Consider the following 26,500-nt stretch of genomic DNA (forward strand, 5'->3'; position numbering starts at 1 on the left):
TGCGCATAATGCATTGTTCATCCTTGTTTAACGTTTGACAAACAACAAGGATGAACGATGCATCATGCGTATTATGCGTGAAACGGAACGCACCCATAGAGAACGATGAAAAAGCTATAACATATGTGCTAACATCTTTATATTTTTTATTAGAAGCGTTATTTTAAATGCAGGGTTTTGTTTTAACATTTATATTTTCTCGATCATTCCTTAGCAACCGATGAAAAGATAAACATGAGATAAATAATTTTTTTTATTTATCAGTAAAACATAATGTTCAACGGAATTGTCGTTAAATCAAACATTTCAAAAATGTTTGTAAAGAATATGCGAGAGGTAACATTATAATTTAGGAATCGAATATTTTTGATATTATTCAGTATAAATCCAATATAAATATTATAATCTAATATATCATATTATAATTAATTATTAATGTGAATCTCAATGCTGTATAAAAATTTATTAATATATTTTCATATATTTTTTTTTTAAGCAAATCTTATTAGTTTTAATCAAGTTGTTATAACAGCTGCTATTATTAGATTAATAACAAAATGTATATTTGTTAAATAAAGCTGGAAAGTTAAAGTTTTTAAATCATTTTTATTAATAAAAATAAATTCTATTTTTTATACATAAAATTCTAAAGAGTTCAAGTTTATTTTTACATAATGCAAAAAAAGAAATTTTTTACCTATTATAATACTGAACTTTGAGGAAACATTAAAAAATTTTTAATTTACTTTAGATACAACGCATAAACAATGCTCCACTGTTGCGAAGATTATTCGGCATAAACCAACCCCTTCTAGAGAGTAATAAAGCGTTCGAGAATTTTAAATTGCAACAAGCAAAGATGCAGGTATATTTAATTTGAAGAATTCATAATAGTTTAAAAGAATTGCATTAGAAAATTTTCATGTTTATGCATGCATTATTCGTTTTACTAGTGCGATGATGGGCTTCCAGTCTATTTAAAAGCTGGAGTACGTGACAAGATACTATTTAACTTTACGGTAGCCTTGCTCTTCTTCAATACTTCATTATCAATCTACACAGTTACTGCGCGGGCAAGAATGTAATTTTACACAATAGTTCCTTCTTTTAATTGTGCATGTCAACATTTAAATGGGAACCAACTTGTAAATTAATGGTGCAATAAAAGCATAAACCAGAATATTAAATAAGTTCACTTTATGTAAAATTAATACATTTAGTTTTATAGTATATTACGCACGCATACAACACACACGTGACTGTGTGTGTGTGTGTGTGCATGCGCGTGCGTGTGTGTGTATTTTCATACATTATGTACCATTCCTAATTTTTGGAAGAGATTTAATAAGGCACTCGATTATTTTGCAAACGTCGAAATTAATTATTTGTTAAATATGAGTATTATACGATAAATCCCGCAAAACGTATAGAAATTTATAAATTTATTTCATTAAAAAATTGATATAATCCAACTGGTTTGCTACAAGCAATGTGACATATCATAATTAGGATTTTCTATACTTAAGCAATATTAAATGCAAAAGTTGACAAGAAAAAACAATTCATACATTTCATGTTTACAATAACTTATGAACGTATATGTGTACAATTATAATTTAAAACATAACATATTAAAAAATAATTATAAGTCATAAAATTGCTGTAAAGCATATTCTTTCAATTATTGTACATGAGTTAGTTTATTTTTAACACATCTAAATAATTTTAATTTTAATTATAATGCGAATGTAATATTAAAAAATTGTACAGCATTTTCTGCAAACTATTTTCACTAGCATAAATGTTGCACGTAACTAGGAAAGTTAATTTCGTGCTTTCTATATACGTGATATGCATGAGCATATATTAAAAAGTACAATATTTTTCTTGATATCACAGAGAAACATATTTACATTATAATACAATTTTACACATTTCGCTAGTAACATTTGATAATGTTACTCACAAAACATTATTCAATAAAGTTTCTCATAATTCATTCTTTACTTTTAATATTTTTCTGTGAACTTTCTTTTTTATTGATATTTACATTATTTGAATTCACACTGGCTTCCTCTGCAAATGATCTTTGAGTTTCTGAAATATAAATATCTTTGGTATTGTACACGTTAGTCGTACGATCCTTTGATGAAGCCTTTTTTCTTCGTTGTATTAAACCCTTTAGAGCTTCGTTGAATTGCAGTAATGTTTCACCGATTGGACGTTCCATATATTTAGCTGCGATTTCATCGAATTGATCATCTTCCTCTGAAGTTAATTCATGCTTAATGTATTTGAATTGATCTATTATTTCCTTAAGACTTTCCCTAGCATCTTTTGTCAATTGACTATCATTTTCTGCAAAATGATTCGTTTCTGTTGCGTACAAATCGCTTTCCAAATTTCTATTACTTACATCGTTTGTTGTTGCCATTGTATCATCACGTATGAAATCTTTCTCAAATTCTTTAAAATGATTTATTATATTTCTTATACTTTCTCTTACATTTATTGATTTGTGTGTTTGAATGTTTTCTTCTTGATCGTTATTTGTCACAATTTCTGCCTCAGTTACAGGTAACTCTGTGTGAACTTTATCTTGTAACTTTGCAATCTTTTTTGTTTGCACTTTGACATCCACAATTTTATTTTCATTTTCCATTATATCTTCAATTTGTTCTAAATTGTCTAATTGTACCCTGATTTTATCTTTCTTTTGTATAACTGATTTATGTTTACCAAGTTCGTCATCTTTCACGTGTTCTTTCATAATTTTAGATTCTTCTTTGACTATTGTTAATTTATCTGTAAATGACTGATTTGTTGATGGTTCTCTTGATTCCTGTTTCAATGTTTCTATTTTTTTTATTTTCTCTGCTGCTACTCCTCTTTTCTTCATTGATTTTGTTGGAAGTTCTGCATATTTTTGTTCATCATTAGCTTCTCTTTTTTGTTTAGTTTCTAGCATCTTTTCTTGAATCATTTTCTTAACTGTTTCTTTAACACTATAAGTTTCCTGACGTAGACCGTTTTTATGTTTTTCTTTAATACTTTCTTCTTCAATTGTTGTTTTGACAAATTTTGCATCATTATTATCAGAAATATCTTTGAAATCTTCTTGAGAATTAATAATTTCTTTATTATCTCTTGATTTTGACGATAACGTAGTTACATCTTCAGTTTCCCACGTAGTACTACTTTCCATAGATGTCATACTATCAAGTATATCTACTTTTTCATCCATTGTATTATTTTCTTTCTCTTCAACTTTGATATCTGAAAATATTTCTTTAACAGTTTCATTTGTTTTCTGAAGTTCTGTTAATTCCATAAGTTTGTCATCTATTTCCTCTTCAATTGATGTGTTTAATTTTTTACTTTTTATGTCTATCTGATGTGTAAAATCCTTTATAAAAGTTGGAGATCTTGCTTTATTAGGATCATATTTGATATTCGATTTTCTCTTCATAATGAATATACTAGGCTTTGTTTTAATTCTAATAGGTGGTAATAAATTGTTACTTAATGTTATATGCGAAAATGCATCAATAGAATCAATGATGTCATGAGTTTTAAGATAAAACTTTACATTCTGAGAATATTTACTTTTTGCTTCCATCAAGAGATGAGTAAATTGTAGCATTTCAGGATCGTCAAAAGTAAGGTTTTCTTGTTTTGAGTAACTGTAACAGATTATTTTTTTCCTTAAAAATACTATTATGGAAAATGTGAAAAATTAACATTATTATAAACAAAATAATACTTACATCCAAGAAGCATTGATCTGTGTAAATCTCGATACTCCGGTTTGTGCAGTCAATATGTCAATATGCACATATACTGGCTCGATGGAGTCCATCTCGAGTCTGTGTAACCTAGCAATTGCTTGACCTCCAGGATAATTAGAACCAGCCACGCATAGTAGAAACATGGAAAATATAACATTTAATACAAGATGACCAAAGATTATTAGTGCTAGAAAGCCATGCCACATTGTTTTTGCTCTGTTCTCCCATCTAATTTTCAACAAAAAACAATTTTTATATTATATATATATATATATATATATATAATACAGCTATAACTGTAAAATTTAGAATATGAAGCTTAATTTTCCATCAAAGGCTAATCCAATTTCTATAACTATAAAATCTAAAACGTTTTATTGACAAAAACAAAAAAATATATTTAAATTATTGAAAGAAATATCATAAATTTTTCTTTCTGACTAATATAAAATCAGAAAAAACTTATTAATAATAATTTTATGTTCTTCCATTTAATTAAAATTTGAATAAATTTTAAATAAATTTAAATAAATTTAGTAAATTAAAAATTAAAATTATTGATGGAAAATTATTTATTCATTAATTAAATTATAATTAAATTGAAATATATATTTACATTCTGTGACAAGCAGCAGCTGCGCCAACATTCAACAGTGGAAATACATATATTATAAATCTTAATTCCTTGTGTGGTAGAAATGAAAATAATGCGACAAATATTATTGCTGGAACAGTAAACACACGAACTCTAGCATCCCAAAACATTCCAAGAGGAATTAAAAAGGATGAAAATGCTAGGCCTCTTGGCAGTGCTGAATAAAAATACCATAAAAATGGTGATGTCTATATCTATGTGTCAGGTTTTTTTACGAACTGATTTATATACTGAAAGATTGTGTATTTAAGGATTTCTAATACCTCATGATTGTCTTTTTAAAAATTTATGATAATATACATATGATAGATAAAAAATAATTCCTTTTAATATTACAAGATTCACATTACAAGACTCAAGATATTAAAAATCCTTAAAGAAAAGTTTATTACAGCTGAAAAGGATACACCCCATTCATTACTTTTATTAAGAATAGTATTGAAATAAAATACTTCGCCTTCTGGCCAAACTAAGCGTCTCCAGAATATTGAATCTGTAGCAATAGTAAGTGCTAAGAATAATACACCAGCTGGAACCGCAATTTTTAGTAGTCTAAAAATGATTATAAAACATTATTGTGTGTAATAAGTAGATTTTAGGAAAAAAAACGTTATAAAAGAATAAAGTTCTTTGTAATAATGTAAAACTATAATCAAGCTTATATCTCAATGAGCTCAAAGAATAATTTTCATGTTAATATATTTAATACACAATAATGATTAGATCCAGAGACAAATTTGACTCAAAAATTTACAAATCTGTGTAGTTTTAAAAGACACCTTGATTATTTTAATCATTTTTGTTTGTAATTTTATACAATTATGTTACAAATAAATTATTCATAATATGTAACATAATATGTAGACATAATATGTAAATACCTTTGTACAGAAAGTTTCTTGCTTGCTATATCATATAAAAGGAACAGTCCCAAAAGTATGGCAAGTTCTGCTCTGAATATTATTATTGCTGCAGCTGATGACCAGATGAACAATATGTGACTTTGCCTCAGCCATCCATATAAAGCCATCAATACTAAAATATTTTATTCATTGATTACAAACAAAAATGTGTATGTAAAATTATGAATTAAGTGTTTTAAAGAAATATAAATGCTCCAAAATATACATATCAGGAATTTTATTTATCATTACCTAAAGGCATGACCATTATATTTGGCAGTGGACGACTAAGATAGTACATAAAATGATATTGCGTCACAGTTATGATTACAAACCAGTTTGTAAATTGCAATCCAAAGATGTTTTGTAAACCATTCCTGTATAACTTGAATGTAATTATGACTAATAGTCCCAATGTTATTCTTACTAAAAAAAAATGAACTCTTTACTCTAAAAATATATGCATAATTTGTTATTAAATTTTTAAATGACTTAAACTTACCCACATACTGAGCAATAAACTTATTGAACTTCAGGTAATTAAAACATGCCACCACTGGTGAAGCAAGACCAGATACAATAATAGGTCCCAAGAAAGAACGTGGCACAACTCCAGGAAATTCATGATGATCATACTATTGAAGACAAAAAATAATAAAAATGTGTTAAGTTAATTGAAAATCTTTTGACAGAAGTAGGAAGTTATATAGACTACCTGAAAAGTCAAATTTATAGAACCCGTAATATTCATAAAGTAAAGAAAAACGTATTTAGTAAAATAATATAAACGTAGTCAATTATAAAGTTAATCGACATAGTTAAAAGATCAAATAAAAGCTTATTTTTATTTATATTTCTACTTATCTATTTCAATACTTTAATGTAAAATTTATAGAAAAATGATTTGCAAAAAAGTAGGTTTTCAGCCTTTTTTATCAAAGCTGACTATCAGATTTTATCATCAAGTGAATATTTTTTATTTAATTTATTTTTTTATTACACAAGTATATATAGAGGTTAAAAATTACACTCTGATAACTCTAGTGCGTGCTTCATCTATAATATGTATAATTACAGAGTTTTAATTGGAGTATGTTTTTGAACGCATTCCTGGATACAAAAAATCTTCAATTTTTTTCCTTTTGAATCTTAAATTACATATATTAGGTACAACATACACATACAAACTGTATGTAAATGAGATATTTGTCAAAAATGTTCATGGCAGAAAAGGAAACAATATTGAAGTTGAAGAAATAAAAATTTGCCCGTTAAATGAATTACGGGCGGCATCAGCTGATCACAAGTTTATAAATACACGTGTCTTGTACTAAATATAATGCGGCGCTTTTTACATGCTCGATCAGTTGGCCGGGGCGGACAACTTGAAACTTTCGGATCGGGCGGTCCGATGATTGTTTGATCATTCGGTAATTACCTGTGTCAAATTGAAGCCGTGATAAAGGATATCATGCATTGCCTGCAAATTGAAACTTTCCTCGACTTTTGTAAATGGACAGTACAGCAGGTGTAACAGCGATACCAAAAAAATCAGCTGATCCATAATGACCGTTGCGCATTCATGCAGAGCATACGTTGTTACTCGATAAACTCTTGGATCTCATCATGATAAATTCGATGTGGCGGCAGCCGAAGGGCACTTTTTTTCCCAAACATACACCGCAAACTACAATGTTATTACGCGGCGGGCACCACTGAGCAGTTGGACACCACGTATACTGTTACAAAACGAAATAATCTGCGCATGCGTCGCATTTCACAAATTAATTCTTGATCCTTGGCATATCTCTGGAATCATTCCATCTCTTTTTTTTGGAAATACTTCTTAGAAAATTTCAATTTTCAAATAGCTAAAAGTCTCTTCTTGTTTATTAAAGACTTTAATTATAATAAATAGATTTCCTACAAAAAGCAAAATAGATACAAAAGTTAAATGCTCAAAAAACAAGAAAAACGACGTTTCATCTTTAATTTATTTTTATTATTGTGTAGTACGTGTAATAATTTTTTTCCAGACATATAAAGAATATAAAAATAAACTTTTATTAATATTTTGAGAATTCTTTAAAAAGAAAAATGACTTGAAAAAAATCTGGAATTATTTGGTTCTTTTACGGAAATTTTATATTTTTATTATCCTATATTTTTTTACATTTACTTTATTTATGTCAAAATGGTAAAATAAACAAATTATTATTTGAAATGTAAGACAATATTTTTTTCACCATTTATTTACAAAATTTTACAAATGCTCTTATATAGAGATAATTAACATTCTTTAATATTTCTTTTTATAATTTTTTTCCGGATGTATAATAGATAAAAAAAGTATATAGGCTTTAATATTTTGAGGACCCATTTAAAAAAAGGAAAATGAGACATTTTTGAATTTGATTCTTGCAGAAATTTTGTACTTATCTATAGATAATAATTATTATCTTAAGATAATATCTATAACTTTATATTACCTGTTTTCGGTTTGAATTTCATCGAAATAAAATTGTGAAGTACTGGTAGAGAATGACTTGACACAATATTCCAAATTTAAAAACAATGAACTATAGAAAATCCTTCAACGTTACAATATTGTAAATAATTTTGAAAAATCATTGGCTCATCTATATATATAATAGATTTTAGTTCAAAAATCAATTATTTTATATTACATTATTTTTTAAATACAAAATTTTAAAATTTTTATCATGAATGGCTGTCGTCCCTAGACATTTTTGAGGGCTGAAGATTACGAGAAGTTTATTGAAATTCTGGATTCTGAAGACGTTTTCTTCCAATTTGATCTCGCATAAGCAATAACAATTAAACCAAAGATTAAATTGCGCAAGCTCGCTGATAAATCGATGACTCATCTCACTCTTCACCGATAACCTTTCGGCATTTTTTAGTGACAAAAACAGCTAGTGCGGATTCAGGAATTGGGATTCGCGATAATGCGAATCAGAAAAGAACTTTTCTTATGAGTAAAATAAACCACATCACTTCAGAATTATTTACAATTCTATTTGATTTGTTAAGATTTCTTTCCTGCGCCGCTCGAAAAATTATCGGTGAAAAAATTGGCTAAGTTTACTTTTAAACACGATTATACGAACATTTGTAATATGGAATTGCAAGTGTAACAAATTCGCATGCACAATACTTGACCTGTGTTGCATGAAATTTGCATTAAAATGTTTTATACCTTCCCCCCTCTCTTTCCTCGCTGTTCGATATCCAAGAACAATTTATATAGCGTGTCTCGAACGTAACTACTACTCATCATAAATTTTTTCTCTCAAGTAATTTGGAATTAATACTTCCTTTAATAAGAAACACATATTTTGTGTATATATGCATGTATATATATATTGTTTTTAAATTTTCTTCTCAATATATTTTGTATATGAATTGCTTTCAATACTTTCTCTATTGTGACTTGGAGAAACTTTTAAAAACTTATATATAACAAGTTCTCTTCCCCTCTCTCTTTCTCTCTACACCTATACCTACACACTCACTCACTCACTCACTCATTCACTCACGCACGCTTCTTTCGCTATATTCAACAAAACATTGCTTATCTATATGATATACTGTATTAATTTATTTAAAAATTACTACAAATATATATGTATATATATACATATATATATATATATATATATATATATATATATATATATATATATATACACGATATATTAAGAATATTCTTTTAATATTTTAATATTACAAACAAACGTACATGCAAACAAGCTGATTTTATATTTAAATATATTTTTTATAAAATTTAATATAACTTCCCCTAGAATTTATATATCGCATATACTTTACTTTTATTTTTTTGGTTACAAAACTTGTGCGAAATCAAACGACTGTCTCACACAAAATAATCTCGATAAATTATTTCGATGGTCTCGAGATAATACGGCTCTGACGAAAAAAAATGTAACATGCAAGTAATGTAATTAACGCAGATAAGGCAACTGATGTAATAGTACAGTTTGCAGCATTATCTTCTCATTCGTCGTCACTGCTCCATCTTCGTTTGATTCGTTCGTATTCAAGATCTTGAATTTCCAAGTTTTGATCAGGATTTAAATTACAAAATGTGTGTTGATTTATATAATAAAGTCACACACTGTATTTTCGATATGGACGGTTTATTGCTCGGTAAATATTGAGATTGAGCAAATGTCTTCCTGACTCATTCTGATTCGTAATTGATATTATTACGTTATTCCTTTCAATGTTTTATTTCAGATACAGAGCATATGTATCTAAAGGCCTTCAATCGTATCACCAACCGTTATGGCAAGGAATTCACATGGGAGCATAAGGCACAAACGATGGGTTTCAAAACCAAAAATGTTGCTGATTATGCGGTTAAAACATTAGAATTACCATTAACAACGGATGAATTCAAGCAGGAGATTATTGGGATTTATCAGAAGTTGTTTCCACATACCGAACCCATGCCAGGTAATGCTCTATATCGAAACGTATCATTAATATCAAACTATTCATAATTTAGTTCAGACAGAGTTATTGAAAATATATACAATATCTGTGCATTATCTAACAGGTGCCATTCGCTTAGTGAAGCACCTGAAAGAGAACAACATTCCGATTGCATTAGCGACAAGTTCGGATCGAGAGAACTACGAGTTAAAAACGAAGCGTTGGCACGACTTCTTCGAACTCTTTCACCATAAAGTGCTCGGCGGTTCGGATTCCGAAGTCACGCACGGAAAACCGAAACCTGACATATTTCTCATAGCTGCCAAGCGGTTTCCGAACAATCCGGATCCTTCAAAGGTAACTTTAGGGAAGTTGTCTGTGTATCAAGAGTAGTCTTCATAGGCTATTATTTTCAATTAGTCATTAGATTCTGTATTCAAAGGCCAAGAAAGATTAAAATCTAAAAGTCAATTGTTTACAATCTTCATTATCTATACATTTTGTTTTCAGTGTCTTGTCTTCGAGGATTCACCGAATGGCGTAAAAGCGGCACTTAACGCCGGAATGCAAGTTGTTATGGTGCCAGACCCGATGCTTCCCAAACGTTTTACGAACGAAGCGACTTTGGTCTTGGACAGTCTCGAGAACTTTCAGCCGGAAAAGTTCGGACTACCGCCATATCCGTAGTACATCTTTTTCTCAGTTTATCGCATATGGTACAGATTCAAATGAGACATACACGCACGGAAGTACTTCGTATATAAAAACAATTTGTAAAATTTTCTTAATCACAGTTTAATTGTCGTATTCCCCCCTCCCCTCCAGTCGATTTCTTATGACCAAGAGTGATAAAAATCTACTTCACGAGCACTATTTGTCCTTGTTCAATATTCGATAAACAACAAGAATAAAATGATTCAATAGCATTACAAACATGCCCTTAGTTGATATATGTTTCTTCTTAAACTTCTTTATCCGTATCATCAGACATATCTTCCAATTCATCAAAATCCTCCCGTGAACCGCTATTAATGTATATTCCCACAGGATTGGCACCGACAGGGCCGAATATTCCAGTGATATTTACAGACGAGAACTTGTTTCGTTTTAATTGTCTGTCAACTGCCTCTTTCAGTGTGTTGTATGCGGCTATCATATCTCGTGGACATTGAGATAATAGATCTAAAACAAATTTAAAAGGTCATTCCTACGTTTCTTTAAATATTATAATACAATTTGCGGAAGTGTGTGTGCGTGCGCGCGTGTGTGTGTGTATAGATAGACAGATAAATAAATAGATAGATACGTTTGTAAGCTGATTGAGTAATGTCAAACATTTTATAGTAGTAGTACAATTGATTATACAGATCTGTCCCAGAATACTGAAAATGTACAAAATATATATATATATATATTAATATTTTTAGTCTTAAAATAAAAAAATACGTAAAATTGATTTTAATAAGATTTAATTAACACTCACAACTCGATTCATGCAACCGTCTTTGCACATTGGACAATCTGGAAATTTTTTCGCAAAAGCTAATGGCAAATGTCTCGTTCTATGGGAACAAAGTGGATTCTCACATTCTAACCAGCCACTGTAGTACTTGGTAATTGCTTTTCTCATCTCCAGTTGAATTATATTCTGTATAATGTTTGCATATTTCCAAGGTAGTAACTTACAGTCCTGATTGGGGCACATACTAAGTGATAAGTGCCGACCAGAATGCTGCAGAGAACGGCATATGTAAATATCCAACAATATATTTTAATTTAACTAAGGAGATGCTTAGAATAATTTTGTAAAATTATAAAAAGAAAAAAAAACATACTTACAAATTCCGTAACAGTATCTCTAATTACTATTTCCGTATTACATCGCTCATTTCTGCATTTGAATGTCAAAGGAAGACAATTAATAAATCTGTCATCATTGATAGCCAGTGGTAAGTTTAAGGTTGCCTCACAAGCTATTGTCTTAGGTTTGTAAACAAATTGTAAACCTGGTGAATAAATTAGCACGTAAAGGATCGTCTATTATTCCAATTATAATTTACAATAATTCTAAAGTACCTAAATTATTAGCTAGAAAGACATCGTCGATACCCTCGATTGGCTCACAAATGCGTAACACTACAGGAAATATTTGACTCAGTAAATAATAATTAACGTCCACCTTTAATTTTTCACTATTCTTTACTTCGTCAACGTGATACGCTCGTTCCGTTGCACTCGCATCAGTTCCATCCTAATGTTAAAATAATCTATATTTTTGTACTTTTTGTCAATATTTTCTACAATCCAATTAGAAAACTTTTGCCAATTAAAATTGTAAAATAAAAAGGAACCTCGCATATAATATATGGCAGAGTATCACCAGCTTTCCACATCCGACCACCCGCTTTGTTTAATCTGAGTGCTACCATAACATGAGACAATTGCTTTTTATCTGGATACGCATCCGGATTTTTCGACAATTGTTTGGTGATAACAAATGATGACAGTGGCGCAGTTCCCTCCTTTACACTTTTCGCAACGCTCTGTAGAATTTGCACGACTTGTTCTAAACGTGTTTCGCTTGATTGATCACAAAGAAGTATGTCCAAAACTTTTCTATAAGAATGTATATAATTAAAATAGACTCATAAAATTGAATAAAACTGATTTCTGAAAATATCACATGTATCTAACTTTCCAGTGTCGCAGGCCAATGGACACCAATCTCTTCTCACAATATCTAGACCTTTATGCTCTTGTGTCAATTGTATTTGACCATTTGGCAATTTCGACATCGTAACTGCAGCGTATTTCTTCTTTTGCAAAAGCAATAAATATCGAAATACTCCATCGATATCTAATTCAACTTTTTTGTATCGGTTGTTGACTTCGCGCATAATCTAAAAAATATTTAATCTGCTAATGATATTTCCACATGATATAAATAAAATGTAAACTTAAAAATGTGAATTACGAATTACAATACAAAATCATACAAAAAATATATTTTCCTCACCTTTCTGCCAATCGAGAAAACATCATCGTATTCTAAAATGTTGGTGTTTATCATCAGAGAATCGGTGTCACCATAAATTACCTCATATTGCAGTTTCTCAACCAAATGCTTCGTATCCTCCAGAATCTCCCGACCTTTGGCTGAAGAACAATGAATACTTCATACTGTATTGACACGTTTTTTAAATATCTATCCCACATCTTACCTGTTATTAGAGCGGCAAGGCCTTTGGCATAAAATCGACAATGCGTCGCTCCCAAACATCCGTACATGGAATTGGCTGTGAGCTTCAATGCCATTTGTCTGATATGATAATCCATTTTCTGTTCCAGTGTTAGATTAGGCGTTTTCATGAGTTGTTTGATCTGCTGTCTGCTTTTGACCAATTTGTGAATTTCCGTCGGGATTACACCTGGCTCCAGATCCGACTCAGGAATACTCAATTGCTGCATCATGCGAATTCGGTTTTACTCAATTACGCAATTATAAGATATTTTGCTTCTTGATATTGCTCCCATGTGAAAAAATTACCTCGACGTCAGCATATGCCGCACCAGATACAGTGGTAAAACACAAATTGTACTCTTGTATAATGCTCGGATACAGAGAATTGAAGTCCATTAGCAGCACCAGTTTGTCGTAAAAACCTTTCTTTGGTTCAAGTACGAGACCTCCAGTGTACGCCGCAGCTTTTCTACGTGGACCATCTAATATACAGCATAGTATTAATATACCTAACAATTTCATAATAACAATACACAAAAATACTAAAATTTTTACCATTATCCCGTGCCTTCTTTTCAAATTTTTTATCCGGCGTTACGTAATCTTTCAGATTAAAAGCATGCAGCAACAGATACTCATTCCTTTCCGCTCTCCCACCTAACAGCGTCCTCGATAAAATATTACCTAAATATTCAATTTGTAAAAATTGTAATATTATATTTTAGAACAGATGTGTGTATGTGCGCGCGCGCGCGCGCGCGCACGCACGCACGCACGCACACACACACACACACACACACACACACACACACACACACACAAAGATATTAAACATGTAACCTGCTAAACAAGTAATTTGAAGAGCGAGCGGTATAACATTGAGATCCATCACTATAGTTATAATGTGTTTTGTTTCTTTTAATGTCATATGCATTAGATTTAGCAATTTATCCGCTGTATTAAAAAATAATGAAGTTTCTGCTGGCGTGATCTCTTTACATTCGTATTCCTTCGTTTTTAATACCTGAATATTTGCCAATATAAAATTGTTTGGTCAAACAAACAATACATAAACAATATAATAAATACTAAACTTACTGCACTGCAGAGTGATTGCAGGTCGTAACTTCGGACTTTTAAGTTCAATTCCTTCGCCGAAACTTGTATATCACAAATTGGACGGCCGACAAAAGCTTGATTAAGTATAATTTTACCCTACATAAATAATACTTGTATTATCTTATGTTAGAAACATTATTTTCTTTATTTATATGTCTTATATAAATATGATTTGAATGTAATATAAATATAATATGTTAATTTTAACTTGTATTTGAGAAAAAAATTATTTACCCTAAGTAAGGGAGGAGTTGTTGATTTTAATCTTCCCATTCGATTCCAGTTGGATACTTTTAATGCAAACATTCTTTGCATCAATACATCAAACTGAAATGCGCAATCGTAGCCTATTATTAAATCAGGATCTGCTTTCTGCATTAAAGTTAACAACTCTTCGAGTAATTCACTTTCAGTTTCGCATTTTATTATTTCGGTACTCAGGACTTTCAGAAAAGCATCACGAATTTGCCGCGGCCAGGGGATATCTCGTGGACGTGTGACAACTATAAAAATTATAAATTGCATAGTCTTCATATCTTTTAACAAACGAATGGTTAAACATCTGTGACTTAAAAACGAAATGTTTTATTATCTGAACTGAACAAAAATCTATTTTGTTCCTAAATCACAAAAGAAAAAATTAACCTTATAAAATGTCAACTTAATTATTAAAAAATAAGAAATAAACAATAAATGATACAATCCAAAAATAAACTTACAGCAAAATTGACGATCGTAAGGTGGTTTTGGCGATTCCTTATCGACATTGTATTTGTGATGAATTAACACAGCAACCATCACTACTTCATTCTGTAACTTTGCATTTAAAGACATTCTCACATTTAATGTCGCTATCACCATTGGAGGTTTAGCTTTCTCTTCGGCACATAGTGATATATTGTTCATGTCTGAAGTAACCACCTGTTGCATTGTAGTATGAAATAAACTGTCAAACTTATTGTTACAATAGAATAAATACATTTACGTACTATTTGTGAACACCAAGAAAATCGTCCCGCAGTGGGCGATATATTCTTAATGTCTAACCAGCAAGGTCCTTTAATCTTTTGTTCTATAAGCAAAAGTTCTAATGCGTTCACTGTCGTACCAAAGACACGTTCTATCGCTCGACCCGAGTAATCAGACTCAATTGCTGGATAACGTGCATTATATCTGACTTCCAAGTAGTCTGAAGTTTTCGGTGTACCCTCCTTTTCAAAAGCATAATGCTTCTTTACTTCTTTGCAATTGAACTCCATTATACGCATCTTATTCGCATACTCATCAAACTCTTTATACACATCTTCCATGGTGGTTAATTGTTCCGTGTTTTTTATCTGCAATGATCATGAAAAGAAGTTGCATTTGATTTGATAATAACTAGAAAATATTCACTAATTAACAAATTAGAATCAGAAAAATTAAAAGAGCTGGATAAAACTTTATTATATTAAAAATGTTTAATTTTCTAGATTTTCAAAAGTTTATGAAAAACAAAATTAACTAAGTCCACTTCAGCCCTTACGTCAAGTATCTTACATCATTAAAAATATACATACATATTTTCTAGGCAGTAGATATATTCTCCTCGGTATACAATGCACCATAATGCAACACGAACAGTACGTATCGTGGCTCGATACGTAGGTTTTGCCAAAGAGATACACAGTTCCAGGATTCTTGTAAGGATTTTCATATGCATCCAAATAGTAAAACCTAAATACCTCTTCCTCATCTTTTGTCTTGATAAGTTGAGGTGTTATTTCTGTCAAGTCAATGGCATTACCAATTTTCATACTTTTGACAGAAGTTTTGCAAACAGGAGTCTGTATATCTGTTACATTTTTCTGAGGTTTCGTGGTTGTTGACAATAAACAATCAACGTCCATGCTTCCATCATCAAAATCTATACTGGACAACTGCAATGTATTTTATAAGTAGCATCACTTTTATGTAAATAAAATTAAAAACAAGATTTAAAAATCAACTCACATCTCCAACACATTCACTAAGATCCATTATAGGACTGCTCTCATCTTCAATAATCTGACTTGCAGTTTGTATATTATTAGATTCCATTGACTTTCTTGTATTTTGATTCATCAGCTTTGATTCTTCAACTTTTGATTCTACTAGTTTATTTATGCTCTTCTTTTGCGGCGCATCAAATATTGCTGTATCATCTTCATCCTCAATTATCTGACTTTCACTTTGTGCAATATTATCAGATTCCAATACAATTTTCTCCTCTTGCTTTTCAGATGTCACTTTATCAATTGCTTTTTGATTTACGGATGAAGACTGATATGTTTGTCTATAATATATATAATGTTTAATGTTTACAAACTCAACAAAATAGCAATATACAGATAAGGACTCATGCCTCTTTCTCCCCTGCAGGTACCCTTGTAAACAGAATACTAGACTTACGTAATGTTAGAATAAACTGTGTGACAAAATTTATTCTTGGTGCTTCCCAATTTAAAATTATTTGTTGTCTTTTTATCTGTAGAAATCTCACTGAGCAGTTCTCCTAAAATATCATCATCTTTGATTTGAACTGAATTAGTATCTTTCTTAGAAGGCATATTCCTAATCAGACTTTGAATATCCCCTTTCTTCTTGCTCTCATCCTTCCTTCTTTTTCTTGGACCAGCCATGTTATGTCTCTGTTTTCTCGCTTCCTGAATGCTTTCTTCATCCAAATCATCATCAAAAATTTCCCTTCCATCTTCAATGTAACCACTTTCTCCTTTAATGTTTTAAATCAAATTTAATATATACAATAATTTAATTAATTGCTCAAGTGTTATCACATAAATAAGTAAAAAAGTGCAAATTATATTCAAGTCTGGATCCTAGATGATTAATATTAATTTATACATAAATCTTAAATATAATTTTCAGTTGTACAAACTATATGTTGAAATGGTCTTGAAGCAGTATTTTTTGCATTAAATTTAGTGTTTTTAGATGCTTAGGATAAAATATAACTTTTATACCATCGTCAATTATCCAATCGTCCCGTTGACGTTGTAAAACAGTCTCACTATACTCTTTTTCATCTATTTCATCATAAACATTTGCTATCTCTTCAACCTCATATTTGCGTTTGCCACTTCGAGCTTCCTTCAATCTTTCCAGAGCCGAGAACCTGCCAGTCTTATCAATTTTTTGGCGCTTAGTCCTGCCAGATGTAGATGCTGAAACATTGTTCAACAAGTTATAGTGATTCTTTCAATTACAATGCTTGTCAGTAACTAAATAACAATATAATTTAATGTATTATGTTGTAGAACACTTTTAGAGCACCTTTTCTTTCAACAATGACAACAAGAATGTACTGAACATTTAATAAATTATTAATTATAAAAAACACCAAGAATACATGTAAAAAAAAGACAGCAAAAATTGAAAATACAAAGATGTTTTCGAGCAGCATTTATAACGACGTGACACTTGGCCAAAATTATACACGAGCTCGCATCGTCTTCAACAATGTACTTACCTTGCACATCATCCATTACTCTTTTCCAAATCACTGCAAATCACACTTGTAAACACGTTTATATGGGTACTTCGCTTTGCCTCGTTTCGTGAACCTTGTGTAATTCCATAAGTTTTGGCGGGAGATAAATTTCCGGTAAACCGACAATTGGTTTGTCGGGGTTACCTCTAGTCTTCATGAACCTAGGGTGCGTTCACAGACTTCTATAATATACTAGACTGCTAGGCTCGTTATATATTCTCCACATTTAGAGTGCGTTCGGGGAGACGCTATTAGCGCTATCAGCATCAGTTTATCCTTGTTCTACTTTTAATGAGTAATAAAGATGGACTGATGCTGGTAGCGCTAATAGCGTCTCCCCGAACGCACCCTTAGTGTGTACCCCACAGACTTCTATAATATACTAGACTGCTAGGCTCGTTATATATTCTCCACATTTAGGCCCGGTTCCACAGCTCACGGTTAACTGCTAACGGGAGGTTAATAGATTTTCTGTCTCTCCTTAGATAATAATATAGAGAAAGATATGTAGTCGATTAATCTCCTCTTAGCAGTTAACCGTGAGTTGTGGAACCGGGCCTTAGGCCGGTATTCATAGTCGGATCTTATATTTAAGATCATCTTAAGTACTGTCTTAAGATGCCATCAACCAATCACAGAGCCGTATTAGCATCTTAAGACATTGCTTGAGACGATCTTGAAATAAGATTTGACTATGAATACCGGCCTTAGTGTGTACTCGAAAAGTATGTACAAATAGGAGCTCATAGGCGGCAGACTGAATTACCGATTGGAATGTAGCTAATAATTTATAGTCCTACGACTATGGATTACTAGAGGAGTGAGTGAGATGTATGATACAATATATACATATATTATGTGATTATGAGAGCGTTCTCCTTGGACGCTTATGCGTACTTATGCGTTAAACGTATCATTCTTTTGCTCTTGTAATATAAAAGAAAAAGATAAAATGACAATAACCAAGGTATGTGATAAAAGGCTGCCCAAATATATATAAAAAAGCGGTATACATTTCTTTTCGTTTAAGTATTAAAACTAAAGGACAAATGATATAACCTCATTTTAAGAGCATTTTTGTATAAAATAACCTAATATTAATGATATTTATTAGTATTATTAAGTATCATTCTTTAAATATATATATATATATAAACATTTTAAAAATGTCAACAAATTACTCGTAGCAACTATATGTGACATTTATTGGCATATATATATGTACATATACATTCCACTTGACGAACAATGTACATATATAGTAGATGACACATTCCGATCGGTTATTCAGTCATGTACAACATGTACATTATATACTGGTACGCCTAGGGAATCAAGGTTAGCAGTTTAGTATATTATAGAAGTCTGTGGGTGCGTTCGAAAAGAGTTTTTGCTGGTGCTGGAAGAAAAAGTTAAGTTGGTAGTATTGAGAATTTCCAACGCTGCGTTCGTTTTCTCTTATAGTTTGTTCGCGTCGTCATGCTCCGACATGCTCCTATTCACTCCAACGCATTCTAATAGGTTGGCGTCATCGGAATCAACGTATTGGAGTGCGTTGGGGTAAATAGGAGCATGTTGGAGCATGTGACGCAAACAGACCCTTAAAGACCTATAAGCTACGGTCCACTTGACGCTACAAATGTTTCGAAACATTCTTTGATTGGTCAATTCGTAAAAATCTTTGTTTTGATTGGTCAATCAAACGCTTCGAAGCATTTGTAACGTCAAGTGGACCGCAGCCATAATCAAATGGTTTGTTCGCGTCGCCATGCTCCGACATGCTCCTACTCACTCCAACGCATTCTAATAGGTTGGCGTCATCGGAATCAACGTATTGGAGCGCGTTGGGGTGAATAGGAGCATGTTGGGGCATGTGACGCGAACAGACCTAAAGATTCGCCAATGGCGAACACAATTTTGATTGGTCACTTGAGTCACATGATTTATCCACCATTGCGTACCCACGCTGGGCGAGGAAGAGGGAAGAGTGCTCTGTGTTGAGCAGTATAGGTTAAAAGAATATGTGTCAGAAATTATAAGGTAATTCAATCTCTGCACTCTCGAGGGTCACTATATTTTGACGATACACTCAGGAAGAACAAGAAAAATTAAATTTGCATCTGTTATATGACTGCTACAACTTGGAGCAGATTCGCATTGTTTACTATCTCCACTACTCCATACCCCAGCCCCAGACCCCAGCCCCCGGCCCCAGCCCCTATCCAGTCTCCGTATGGGTACAAGATGGTGGATAGCAGTCATGGTGGGGGGCCATTAGAGCATCTTTGATTATGGCCGGAATTCGTAGTCGAATCTTATTCAAGTTCCAGTTTAAGCACGATCTTGAGACGTCAATGCTGTTATTTCATTGGTTAAGTAAGTCTTAAGTCGGCTCGAAGCTAGACTTAAGACAATGCTTGAGCTTAAGATCGGTCTATGAATCCCGTCCTATAGGTCTTTAACTATCACTATCGCGCTATTGGCTCCACGAACAATTCAGATAGCGTTAGCGTTAATAGTGTCTCCCCGAACGTACCCAAGATGGTGGATAGCAGTCATGGTGGGGGGCCATTGGCGCATCTTTGATAATCTACTAGTTTACACCGAGCACTTGATACGCGTATCAAGTAGTGAATTTAAGCTGATCAGCCAATGATTAAACACATTCACTAGTTATTTACTATTTGATACGCGTACCAAGTGCTCGGTGTAAACTAGTAGTATAGGTCTTTACTCAAAACCACAGAGATCGGTCTCCTGGGGCTCGATTCTTGAATTCATTTGCAAGAGAAACGTATTCGCAAATTCTGTTCTTACAGAAAAGTTGAAAATTTATTGGCTATCGTATGGCTTTTAACCAATAAACTTGCAACTTTTCTGTTAAAGCGGGTATTTGCGCATACGTTTTCTTGCGAATGAATTCAAGAATCGAGCCCCTGGTTCTAGTAAGGCACTATAAAAGTGAGTACACAGTTTAGCTATAACCAGTTGCGACAGTACAGTCGGAACCTTTGATGTTTATGTTACCTAGTCACGTGACCATCCGCCATGTTTTGGATTGTAAGAAAGCGCGTTATTCGAAGATATAAAACAAAAAAAGATAGTAAAAATATTTCTTATGATTCGTGTCAAATTGTTATTAAAGAGATAAGTGAATAAATAAAAAAAATTACAGAAAAAGTTAAAAAAAGTTAAATTTTGAAATGAGGTTAAACAATAATATATAAATGGATTTTTTGGAAAACAAAAAAATTTTATTCCTGCGTTTCGTCCAGATATGTTTTTACACATGACACAGGAAAATCCACCTTTACTAACTTTACTCATTATTATAATTTATTTCAAAATAAATGATATTGAAAAAAACACTGAAGATGATCTTCATTAATAATCTTTTCAAAATAATACCTAATTAATATCGCTTAATATCACTGAAAAATTATTCACACAATATAACCTCTAACACGCAATTATCACATGTCTAGCTCATAGCTTCGTACCGCGTGGCTCGCCATGTCCGCCATATTTTAGATAGTACAGTTGACGCATGCGTCGTAAAATATTATACGAAGAATTTCGCTGACTGTCGTAACTGGTTATAGCTAAACTGTGGTGAGTATTCTCACGTCCGCCATTTTTCTTCTAACTAGCATGAAAAATTAGGTATGTTTGTATATATATACGTCAATAATCTTTGGAAACACCAAACTTTAAGCGACAATGAAACGAAGTGTGCTTTCCAGCAAGACACAGTGTAACACAGTGTCCATTAGTGTGAGAAAGAACATGTCAGTGTGTCTCGCTCACACTAGTGGACACTGTGTTACACTGTGTCTTGCTGGAAAGCACACGAAGACACGATATTTATGATCTTGAGACTGTAAAGGTTATTGCGATTATTATATATGTAAAACATTATGCTAGTTACTTGCTAGTTTGAAGAAAAATGGCGGATGTGAGAATACCTACTTTTTTAGTGCTCTAGTTCTAGTCTTCATAAGTATAAGCTCTATGGCTGGAAAGCACACATGTATTCTTCTCTCTCTAGTTCTAGTCTCTAGTGCCTCTGATATCGGGAATATTGCATCACTGCATCGCAGTTTGAAAATTTACGGAATGGCTGTTCGCGGGGAACTGAATACCTTTGACGAGACCTCGTTTATCGATAAAAAAAAAATAAAGAGCTTCTCATCTCGTAGAATGGAGAACAGAGTATTTTATTCGAGGTATCATTGCTCCGTTATAGCACTCCCCGAAATAATCTTATTGAACGACAAATGATAACAGGGTGTGAAAAAAAAAGAAAAAATTTGCATTACGTGGATTAATCTTGCGTAGTTGAGCAATTGACTTAATCCTTTTCGTCTGTTCCGCGCACCATACTAACACTATACTACATCACATGATGACAATCTCTCCAATGCGTTTGCAGATATAAGCATTCCATTTACTTCATTCCATATCAGCCGAAACCTCGCAGACCACTCACATCATATATGCATCGTTTGAGTCACTCGAGCAACGGACAAATTTTTGCTAAGGTACACAATTAATTTTGCAAGATTATATTGTTTGGTTCTAAAATCTTATTAGGATCATATCAATTTGTAATTTTTGATTTATCTGTGAAACAAATGTTACATTATTTCGTAGAACCATGATTCATCAGGACAATCTGTACCTAAGTGTGAAAATTTTGTAAAACAGAGAACCTGTGAAGAATTCTTAGAGAGGAGCCTTTTGTCAAAATTTAGAAAGAATTTCTCAGATTGTTTATCTCTGATTGAACAAGGATTTTTCTGTTTACTGTTAATGTCTTTTCACTCAAGGACAATAGCAGGTGTTATTCTTGGTGGTATAATTGTTGGAATATTTTTTTATACGTAACAGAAGAAAAAGTACAAATGAAAAAAACAGCTTAGCTCAATTGTTTATATGAATAAAAAATCTTGAAGCAGAAATTACACTACAAGTTTGATTAAATTTATTGCAGATTTATATAATAAATGTATGCATTATATTTTGTTCAATTTATATCGATGATTTTATTTGTTTCATGCAATAATTAATTGCTTCGTGATGTTCCTTTGAAATCATTACAGAATAATTACGACATTAAATTGGGAACCTTAATTTTTTGCATCTGTATCAATCATATTTCTATAGACTATATTATGTAAACGATTGTTATAGATGCAGGAGAAAGTCATCAAATTTATTTTTCAAATTAGTTAACTTAAAATCTAGATTGTTAATACTATTATTATTATTATTTGTTGATTATATTCTATTTTTACTGTTACATTTTTTGTCATCAGTATTACATGAAATGCAATCTTATTTTAAGCAATTCTTTTTTGTCACAGAATATTTATGTATTTATTATATGTATAAGTAATACTTAAATGTTGAAATATTCATGTATCTCTAAAAAAATGTAACAAAATATTGTGATGCTGCATCCAATGCTTCCACACAATATATGTTTTTCTAAAGAGTAAATAATAACAGGAGGGACCATATCGGTAGTTGATTATAGATTATAGATCGATTATTAGTACAGTAATTAATCAATGTCAAGTATCGAATTATTTTCATTATCAATTAACAAGATTTTTTTAAACTGCAGAGAATATTACAGATCAGTAAAAATAAACGAATAAGTAAAAAAATGATTTGACTTAAAATGATTTTGTATACGCGATTTAATTATAATAAACGACATTATGTAAACGTATTGATTGTTTTTCTTTCTCTCTTGTTTTCAATGTAGTTACATCACTAATTTATGATCAATAATTTATCTTGACGTAATTATAAATTCAGCAATACAAAATTTGATATGAAATTTTAATGCCGCTTGTTTTTCGCGCCTATTCATACAAGTTTGTTTCATCGACGCTAGGTTATCGACAGAGCCAGAGTGGTGCACCACTCTGTTGGAGTCGTGCTCCATGTTCAAACTTCAGTCAAATTCGTAACGAACTTCAGAGAATTTCCAAAGCAGGTAAAGGTTTTATGTCTACATTAGTCTATATACGAACTACGTTTTAAAAGAGGGTAAATATTCTTTTCTGTACGGTGAAATGCTCGCATAACAGCGTTCGTCGGTTGATCGCTAACAATTTACATTCATTCATGATCTGTTTTGCGGATCATAACGTAATTCCGGATGATTTCGCAGCGATCCGAGTCTCTGTACTCGAACTTCTAACCGTACATCTGACATTTCCTACAGATAAATGATAAAAAATATCAAGGAAAAAACGCTACCTGAAACGCTGATTGTGTCTGTGTGTGATGCATTACTAATAAGGAAATATTGCTTTGTTGCATTTAAGTAATTTATTTAACAAGAGCGCTATCCTTTTGTAAATTGAGATAAAGATGACTGTGTTAGAATGTCAGTAAGAACAGTTGACCTTCACATTGTCATCACATATTACAGTTCATCGTTTTATACATTGTATTGACTTATAAATTGTCCTGTTTTTTGATAAAAGTTTTAGTTGCATCATTATTAAAGTGACAATTCTTTTGTTTTTTGTAACATATTGCACTTGAGTTTTATGCACCAATTGCCTTCAATGAAAATGCAGTTTCAGCTATAATGTCAAAGACGCACAGTCCATCCCATTTTAATGGAGAAATAGATAACTTTTATGAGTCTATGGACATTAACACGCGGATGCAAGTTCCTAAAAGCATTCGCGTAAATGGAGATTATCCAAACGAGGAAATTACTATCACAAACAGAGCTACATGGAATCAAATACCTGGTATGGAGAAACTTGAAATGCATGTGCCAGATAGGATTCTTGTTGTTGGTAAGACTTTACTTTAAATGACTGAAATATTTTATATTTATTATAGAAACAAACTTTACTAAGTTGCTGTTTTCCATGGTAGTCTATGAAAATTTATTTGTTGCAGGACAAGAGCAACATGTTGGCACCAAGGCACCCCCACCAGAGATTGTTTTAGAGAATGCTGTAATGCGCACTGAGCCTGCTATAGTTAGAGTACAGGTAACATGTAAAAAAAAAATTATAGATGAATAGTTTTTTGTTAGAATTTGTCATTAAATATTTGTTCTCGACAGACACCTCCGAGAATTTTGACTTTAGACAATCACTACTTCCCAGCAGTGGACGAAGATGATCCTCTTGAACATCACAATGAAGTTGTAAAATCAATGGATGTAGTTCCTAAAACATATAATGCAGAAACACAAATAACAAGACAAGTCAGGTATAGAACTCTCTGCATTTACTACAATAGAATATTTTGCGAAATATTTTATTTCTTATCTGGTACTATACTTTTGTACAGAGAACAAACACCCTTTAATGCTCTTGACGTGTCTCTGCCACCCAGTGAAGAAGTTCAACATTTGCGCCGCCAAGTAGGTAAATTAAATCGGAGAGTGATGGCACTCGAATTAGATATGCTACATCGCCAGCAGAGAGACAAGCTTCTCTATATCGCGACTATTGCGTACTTTATTTTAAAAGCTTTCTCCTGGATAACTAGAAACTGAAACAAGTTAATCAAAAAGGGAGAAAGAGATACCAGAGATATTTATTTCTTTAAAACGAAAAATGTTAAACCAGCATCTCGAGCCGCTCTTGCTGTAAGAAAGTATAACCAAAGACTTTTTATCACAGCCTCGTACAATTAACCATCGAAGGTAAAGGACAATGCAGACACAAGAGCATACCTATGTGAGAGTGTTTCTATATCATACGATTGAAGAAGGACAGATTACAAATGTAACAATCTTATTGTATTAAAAGTAAATCTCTCTCTTAACTTTAAAAGACATATATGTACTCTTAGATTTGACAATATGTATATGTTATTAATGTATATATACAGCATTCGGGAAATGAATAAACTGGGTTAATTTTCACATATGAATAGATCAAATGATAGTCATCGAGTTGAGTACCTCGATTTTCTTTCTCAGATTTAATGACAATCTTGAAAAAGATTTTTTGTGTGATATCACAAACTGTTTGTTGTTACATTAATTCGAGTAGTATTTGTTCCTTAGCAATTGTTTTCTCTTTGTGGCCATAGCAGTTAGAATTGTAATCTTATCTGATCATATATTGTGACTAATAAAGATCAATAAAGTTATTATTATTAAAATTTTATAACGTTACATATATATATATATATATATATATATATATATATATTATAAAAAATTGTGTAACCAAGGAGTGATCTGTATCTTACAAAGTATTATGAGTTAATATGAAAACCCTTTTTGTGACAAATTATATTTAACTTTATTTTTGTACTTCATATATTTTTTGTCGTTTAGATTACTTATAGGTAATTACTTTCGAAAATTGTAATAAATATGTGTGTAATATACATATTTTAAAAACCTTATTTTTATCATATTATTTTATATTATTTTATAATATAAAAAAGTTCTACATTTATGTTAAAAATCTAAAAAAGAATCAAAATGCCTTGTTAGGTGTGACATTTTTGCTGTGATTGGTGATTTATAATTTTCCAATATTCAAATTTTCAAACTTGAAGGAAAGATAAAATAAAAGGAAAAAAAGCAAAAAGGATTTTATGATAATAAAACTTGAAAAATTTCAAAATTATATCATTATACCTACATAACATTTTTCTAAGACTCTAAAAATTTTTTTAAATTAAATTTTTTGCAATTTAAAATCTCAACAGATTTAAGGTTTCAAAAACTTTCAAAATTTGCAATTTTTTGCGTCTACGTAAAAAAATCAAAACTTTGCAATTTTT

The 26,500-nt window shown here is 31.5% G+C and overlaps 6 protein-coding genes across 7 annotated transcripts; 4 read left to right on the forward strand and 2 right to left on the reverse strand.

The window, feature by feature from the left end:
* Positions 1-5: 5 nt before the first annotated feature.
* LOC105838991 lies at positions 6-1,180 on the forward strand. The gene is made up of 3 exons (XM_012684968.3): positions 6-336; positions 752-865; positions 954-1,180. The coding sequence occupies exons 1-3, from the start codon at positions 274-276 to the stop codon at positions 1,083-1,085; spliced, it is 309 nt and encodes a 102-aa protein (XP_012540422.1). The 5' UTR covers positions 6-273; the 3' UTR covers positions 1,086-1,180.
* A 6-nt stretch (positions 1,181-1,186) lies between these two features.
* On the reverse strand, positions 1,187-7,114 carry LOC105838989 (probable Dol-P-Man:Man(7)GlcNAc(2)-PP-Dol alpha-1,6-mannosyltransferase). The gene is made up of 8 exons (XM_012684964.3): positions 6,784-7,114; positions 5,848-5,980; positions 5,598-5,771; positions 5,325-5,478; positions 4,851-4,995; positions 4,405-4,631; positions 3,768-4,016; positions 1,187-3,683 (listed from the first exon to the last, which is right to left on the reverse strand). Exons 1-8 carry the CDS (start codon positions 6,907-6,909, stop codon positions 1,997-1,999), a joined length of 2,895 nt encoding a protein of 964 aa, XP_012540418.1. The 5' UTR covers positions 6,910-7,114; the 3' UTR covers positions 1,187-1,996.
* Positions 7,115-7,607: 493 nt separating this feature from the next.
* LOC105838990 (pseudouridine-5'-phosphatase) lies at positions 7,608-10,757 on the forward strand. Of its 2 annotated transcripts, none has more exons than XM_028194166.2 (4): positions 7,608-8,431; positions 9,627-9,845; positions 9,949-10,181; positions 10,335-10,757. In XM_028194166.2, the coding sequence occupies exons 1-4, from the start codon at positions 8,341-8,343 to the stop codon at positions 10,509-10,511; spliced, it is 720 nt and encodes a 239-aa protein (XP_028049967.1). In that variant the 5' UTR covers positions 7,608-8,340; the 3' UTR covers positions 10,512-10,757. The 2 variants fall into 2 exon arrangements, with proteins under 2 accessions (XP_028049967.1, XP_028049968.1); XM_028194167.1 differs by lacking the exon at positions 7,608-8,431 and adding an exon at positions 9,173-9,536.
* Positions 10,604-17,990, reverse strand: LOC105838988 (DNA polymerase alpha catalytic subunit). Its single transcript, XM_012684963.3, has 21 exons — positions 17,693-17,990; positions 17,187-17,387; positions 16,615-16,936; positions 16,177-16,498; positions 15,744-16,103; positions 15,174-15,521; positions 14,904-15,105; positions 14,419-14,687; positions 14,164-14,280; positions 13,906-14,089; positions 13,621-13,749; positions 13,372-13,547; positions 13,046-13,286; positions 12,841-12,980; positions 12,519-12,724; positions 12,176-12,440; positions 11,901-12,075; positions 11,664-11,830; positions 11,308-11,556; positions 11,131-11,206; positions 10,604-11,006 (listed from the first exon to the last, which is right to left on the reverse strand). Exons 1-21 carry the CDS (start codon positions 17,706-17,708, stop codon positions 10,786-10,788), a joined length of 4,386 nt encoding a protein of 1,461 aa, XP_012540417.1. The 5' UTR covers positions 17,709-17,990; the 3' UTR covers positions 10,604-10,785.
* A 1,727-nt stretch (positions 17,991-19,717) lies between these two features.
* Positions 19,718-23,927, forward strand: LOC114255308. The gene is made up of 4 exons (XM_036284618.1): positions 19,718-21,939; positions 22,146-22,254; positions 23,619-23,720; positions 23,898-23,927. Exons 1-4 carry the CDS (start codon positions 21,725-21,727, stop codon positions 23,925-23,927), a joined length of 456 nt encoding a protein of 151 aa, XP_036140511.1. The 5' UTR covers positions 19,718-21,724.
* Positions 23,694-25,867, forward strand: LOC105828149 (transport and Golgi organization protein 11). Its single transcript, XM_012666364.2, has 5 exons — positions 23,694-23,773; positions 24,313-24,540; positions 24,647-24,741; positions 24,816-24,964; positions 25,046-25,867. Exons 2-5 carry the CDS (start codon positions 24,324-24,326, stop codon positions 25,251-25,253), a joined length of 669 nt encoding a protein of 222 aa, XP_012521818.1. The 5' UTR covers positions 23,694-23,773; positions 24,313-24,323; the 3' UTR covers positions 25,254-25,867.
* The last annotated feature ends 633 nt before the right edge of the window (positions 25,868-26,500 follow it).

This window comes from Monomorium pharaonis, chromosome 3, assembly GCF_013373865.1.
Source record: "Monomorium pharaonis isolate MP-MQ-018 chromosome 3, ASM1337386v2, whole genome shotgun sequence".
Taxonomy (NCBI): Eukaryota; Metazoa; Arthropoda; class Insecta; order Hymenoptera; family Formicidae; genus Monomorium; species Monomorium pharaonis.

Coding starts and splice junctions, on each gene's coding strand:
- LOC105838991 (XM_012684968.3), top strand. CDS start 274: ATGTTCAACGGAATTGTCGTTAAATCAAACATTTCAAAAATGTTTGTA. Junction 337..751: donor TTGTAAAGAATATGCGAGAG/GTAACATTATAA, acceptor AATTTACTTTAG/ATACAACGCATAAACAATGC. Junction 866..953: donor TGCAACAAGCAAAGATGCAG/GTATATTTAATT, acceptor TCGTTTTACTAG/TGCGATGATGGGCTTCCAGT.
- LOC105838989 (XM_012684964.3), bottom strand. CDS start 6,909: ATGGATCAGCTGATTTTTTTGGTATCGCTGTTACACCTGCTGTACTGT. Junction 4,017..4,404: donor GCTGCTGCTTGTCACAGAAT/GTAAATATATAT, acceptor GTTGAAAATTAG/ATGGGAGAACAGAGCAAAAA. Junction 3,684..3,767: donor CAGATCAATGCTTCTTGGAT/GTAAGTATTATT, acceptor AATCTGTTACAG/TTACTCAAAACAAGAAAACC.
- LOC105838990 (XM_028194166.2), top strand. CDS start 8,341: ATGAGTAAAATAAACCACATCACTTCAGAATTATTTACAATTCTATTT. Junction 8,432..9,626: donor CGCCGCTCGAAAAATTATCG/GTGAAAAAATTG, acceptor GTTTTATTTCAG/ATACAGAGCATATGTATCTA. Junction 10,182..10,334: donor ACAATCCGGATCCTTCAAAG/GTAACTTTAGGG, acceptor TTTTGTTTTCAG/TGTCTTGTCTTCGAGGATTC.
- LOC105838988 (XM_012684963.3), bottom strand. Junction 16,104..16,176: donor TTAGTGAATGTGTTGGAGAT/GTGAGTTGATTT, acceptor AATACATTGCAG/TTGTCCAGTATAGATTTTGA. Junction 12,981..13,045: donor CCTTGCCGCTCTAATAACAG/GTAAGATGTGGG, acceptor ATTGTTCTTCAG/CCAAAGGTCGGGAGATTCTG.
- LOC114255308 (XM_036284618.1), top strand. CDS start 21,725: ATGGCTGGAAAGCACACATGTATTCTTCTCTCTCTAGTTCTAGTCTCT. Junction 21,940..22,145: donor AACAGAGTATTTTATTCGAG/GTATCATTGCTC, acceptor ATGCGTTTGCAG/ATATAAGCATTCCATTTACT. Junction 23,721..23,897: donor TCAGAGAATTTCCAAAGCAG/GTAAAGGTTTTA, acceptor ATGATTTCGCAG/CGATCCGAGTCTCTGTACTC.
- LOC105828149 (XM_012666364.2), top strand. CDS start 24,324: ATGTCAAAGACGCACAGTCCATCCCATTTTAATGGAGAAATAGATAAC. Junction 24,541..24,646: donor AGATAGGATTCTTGTTGTTG/GTAAGACTTTAC, acceptor TATTTGTTGCAG/GACAAGAGCAACATGTTGGC. Junction 24,742..24,815: donor CTGCTATAGTTAGAGTACAG/GTAACATGTAAA, acceptor TGTTCTCGACAG/ACACCTCCGAGAATTTTGAC.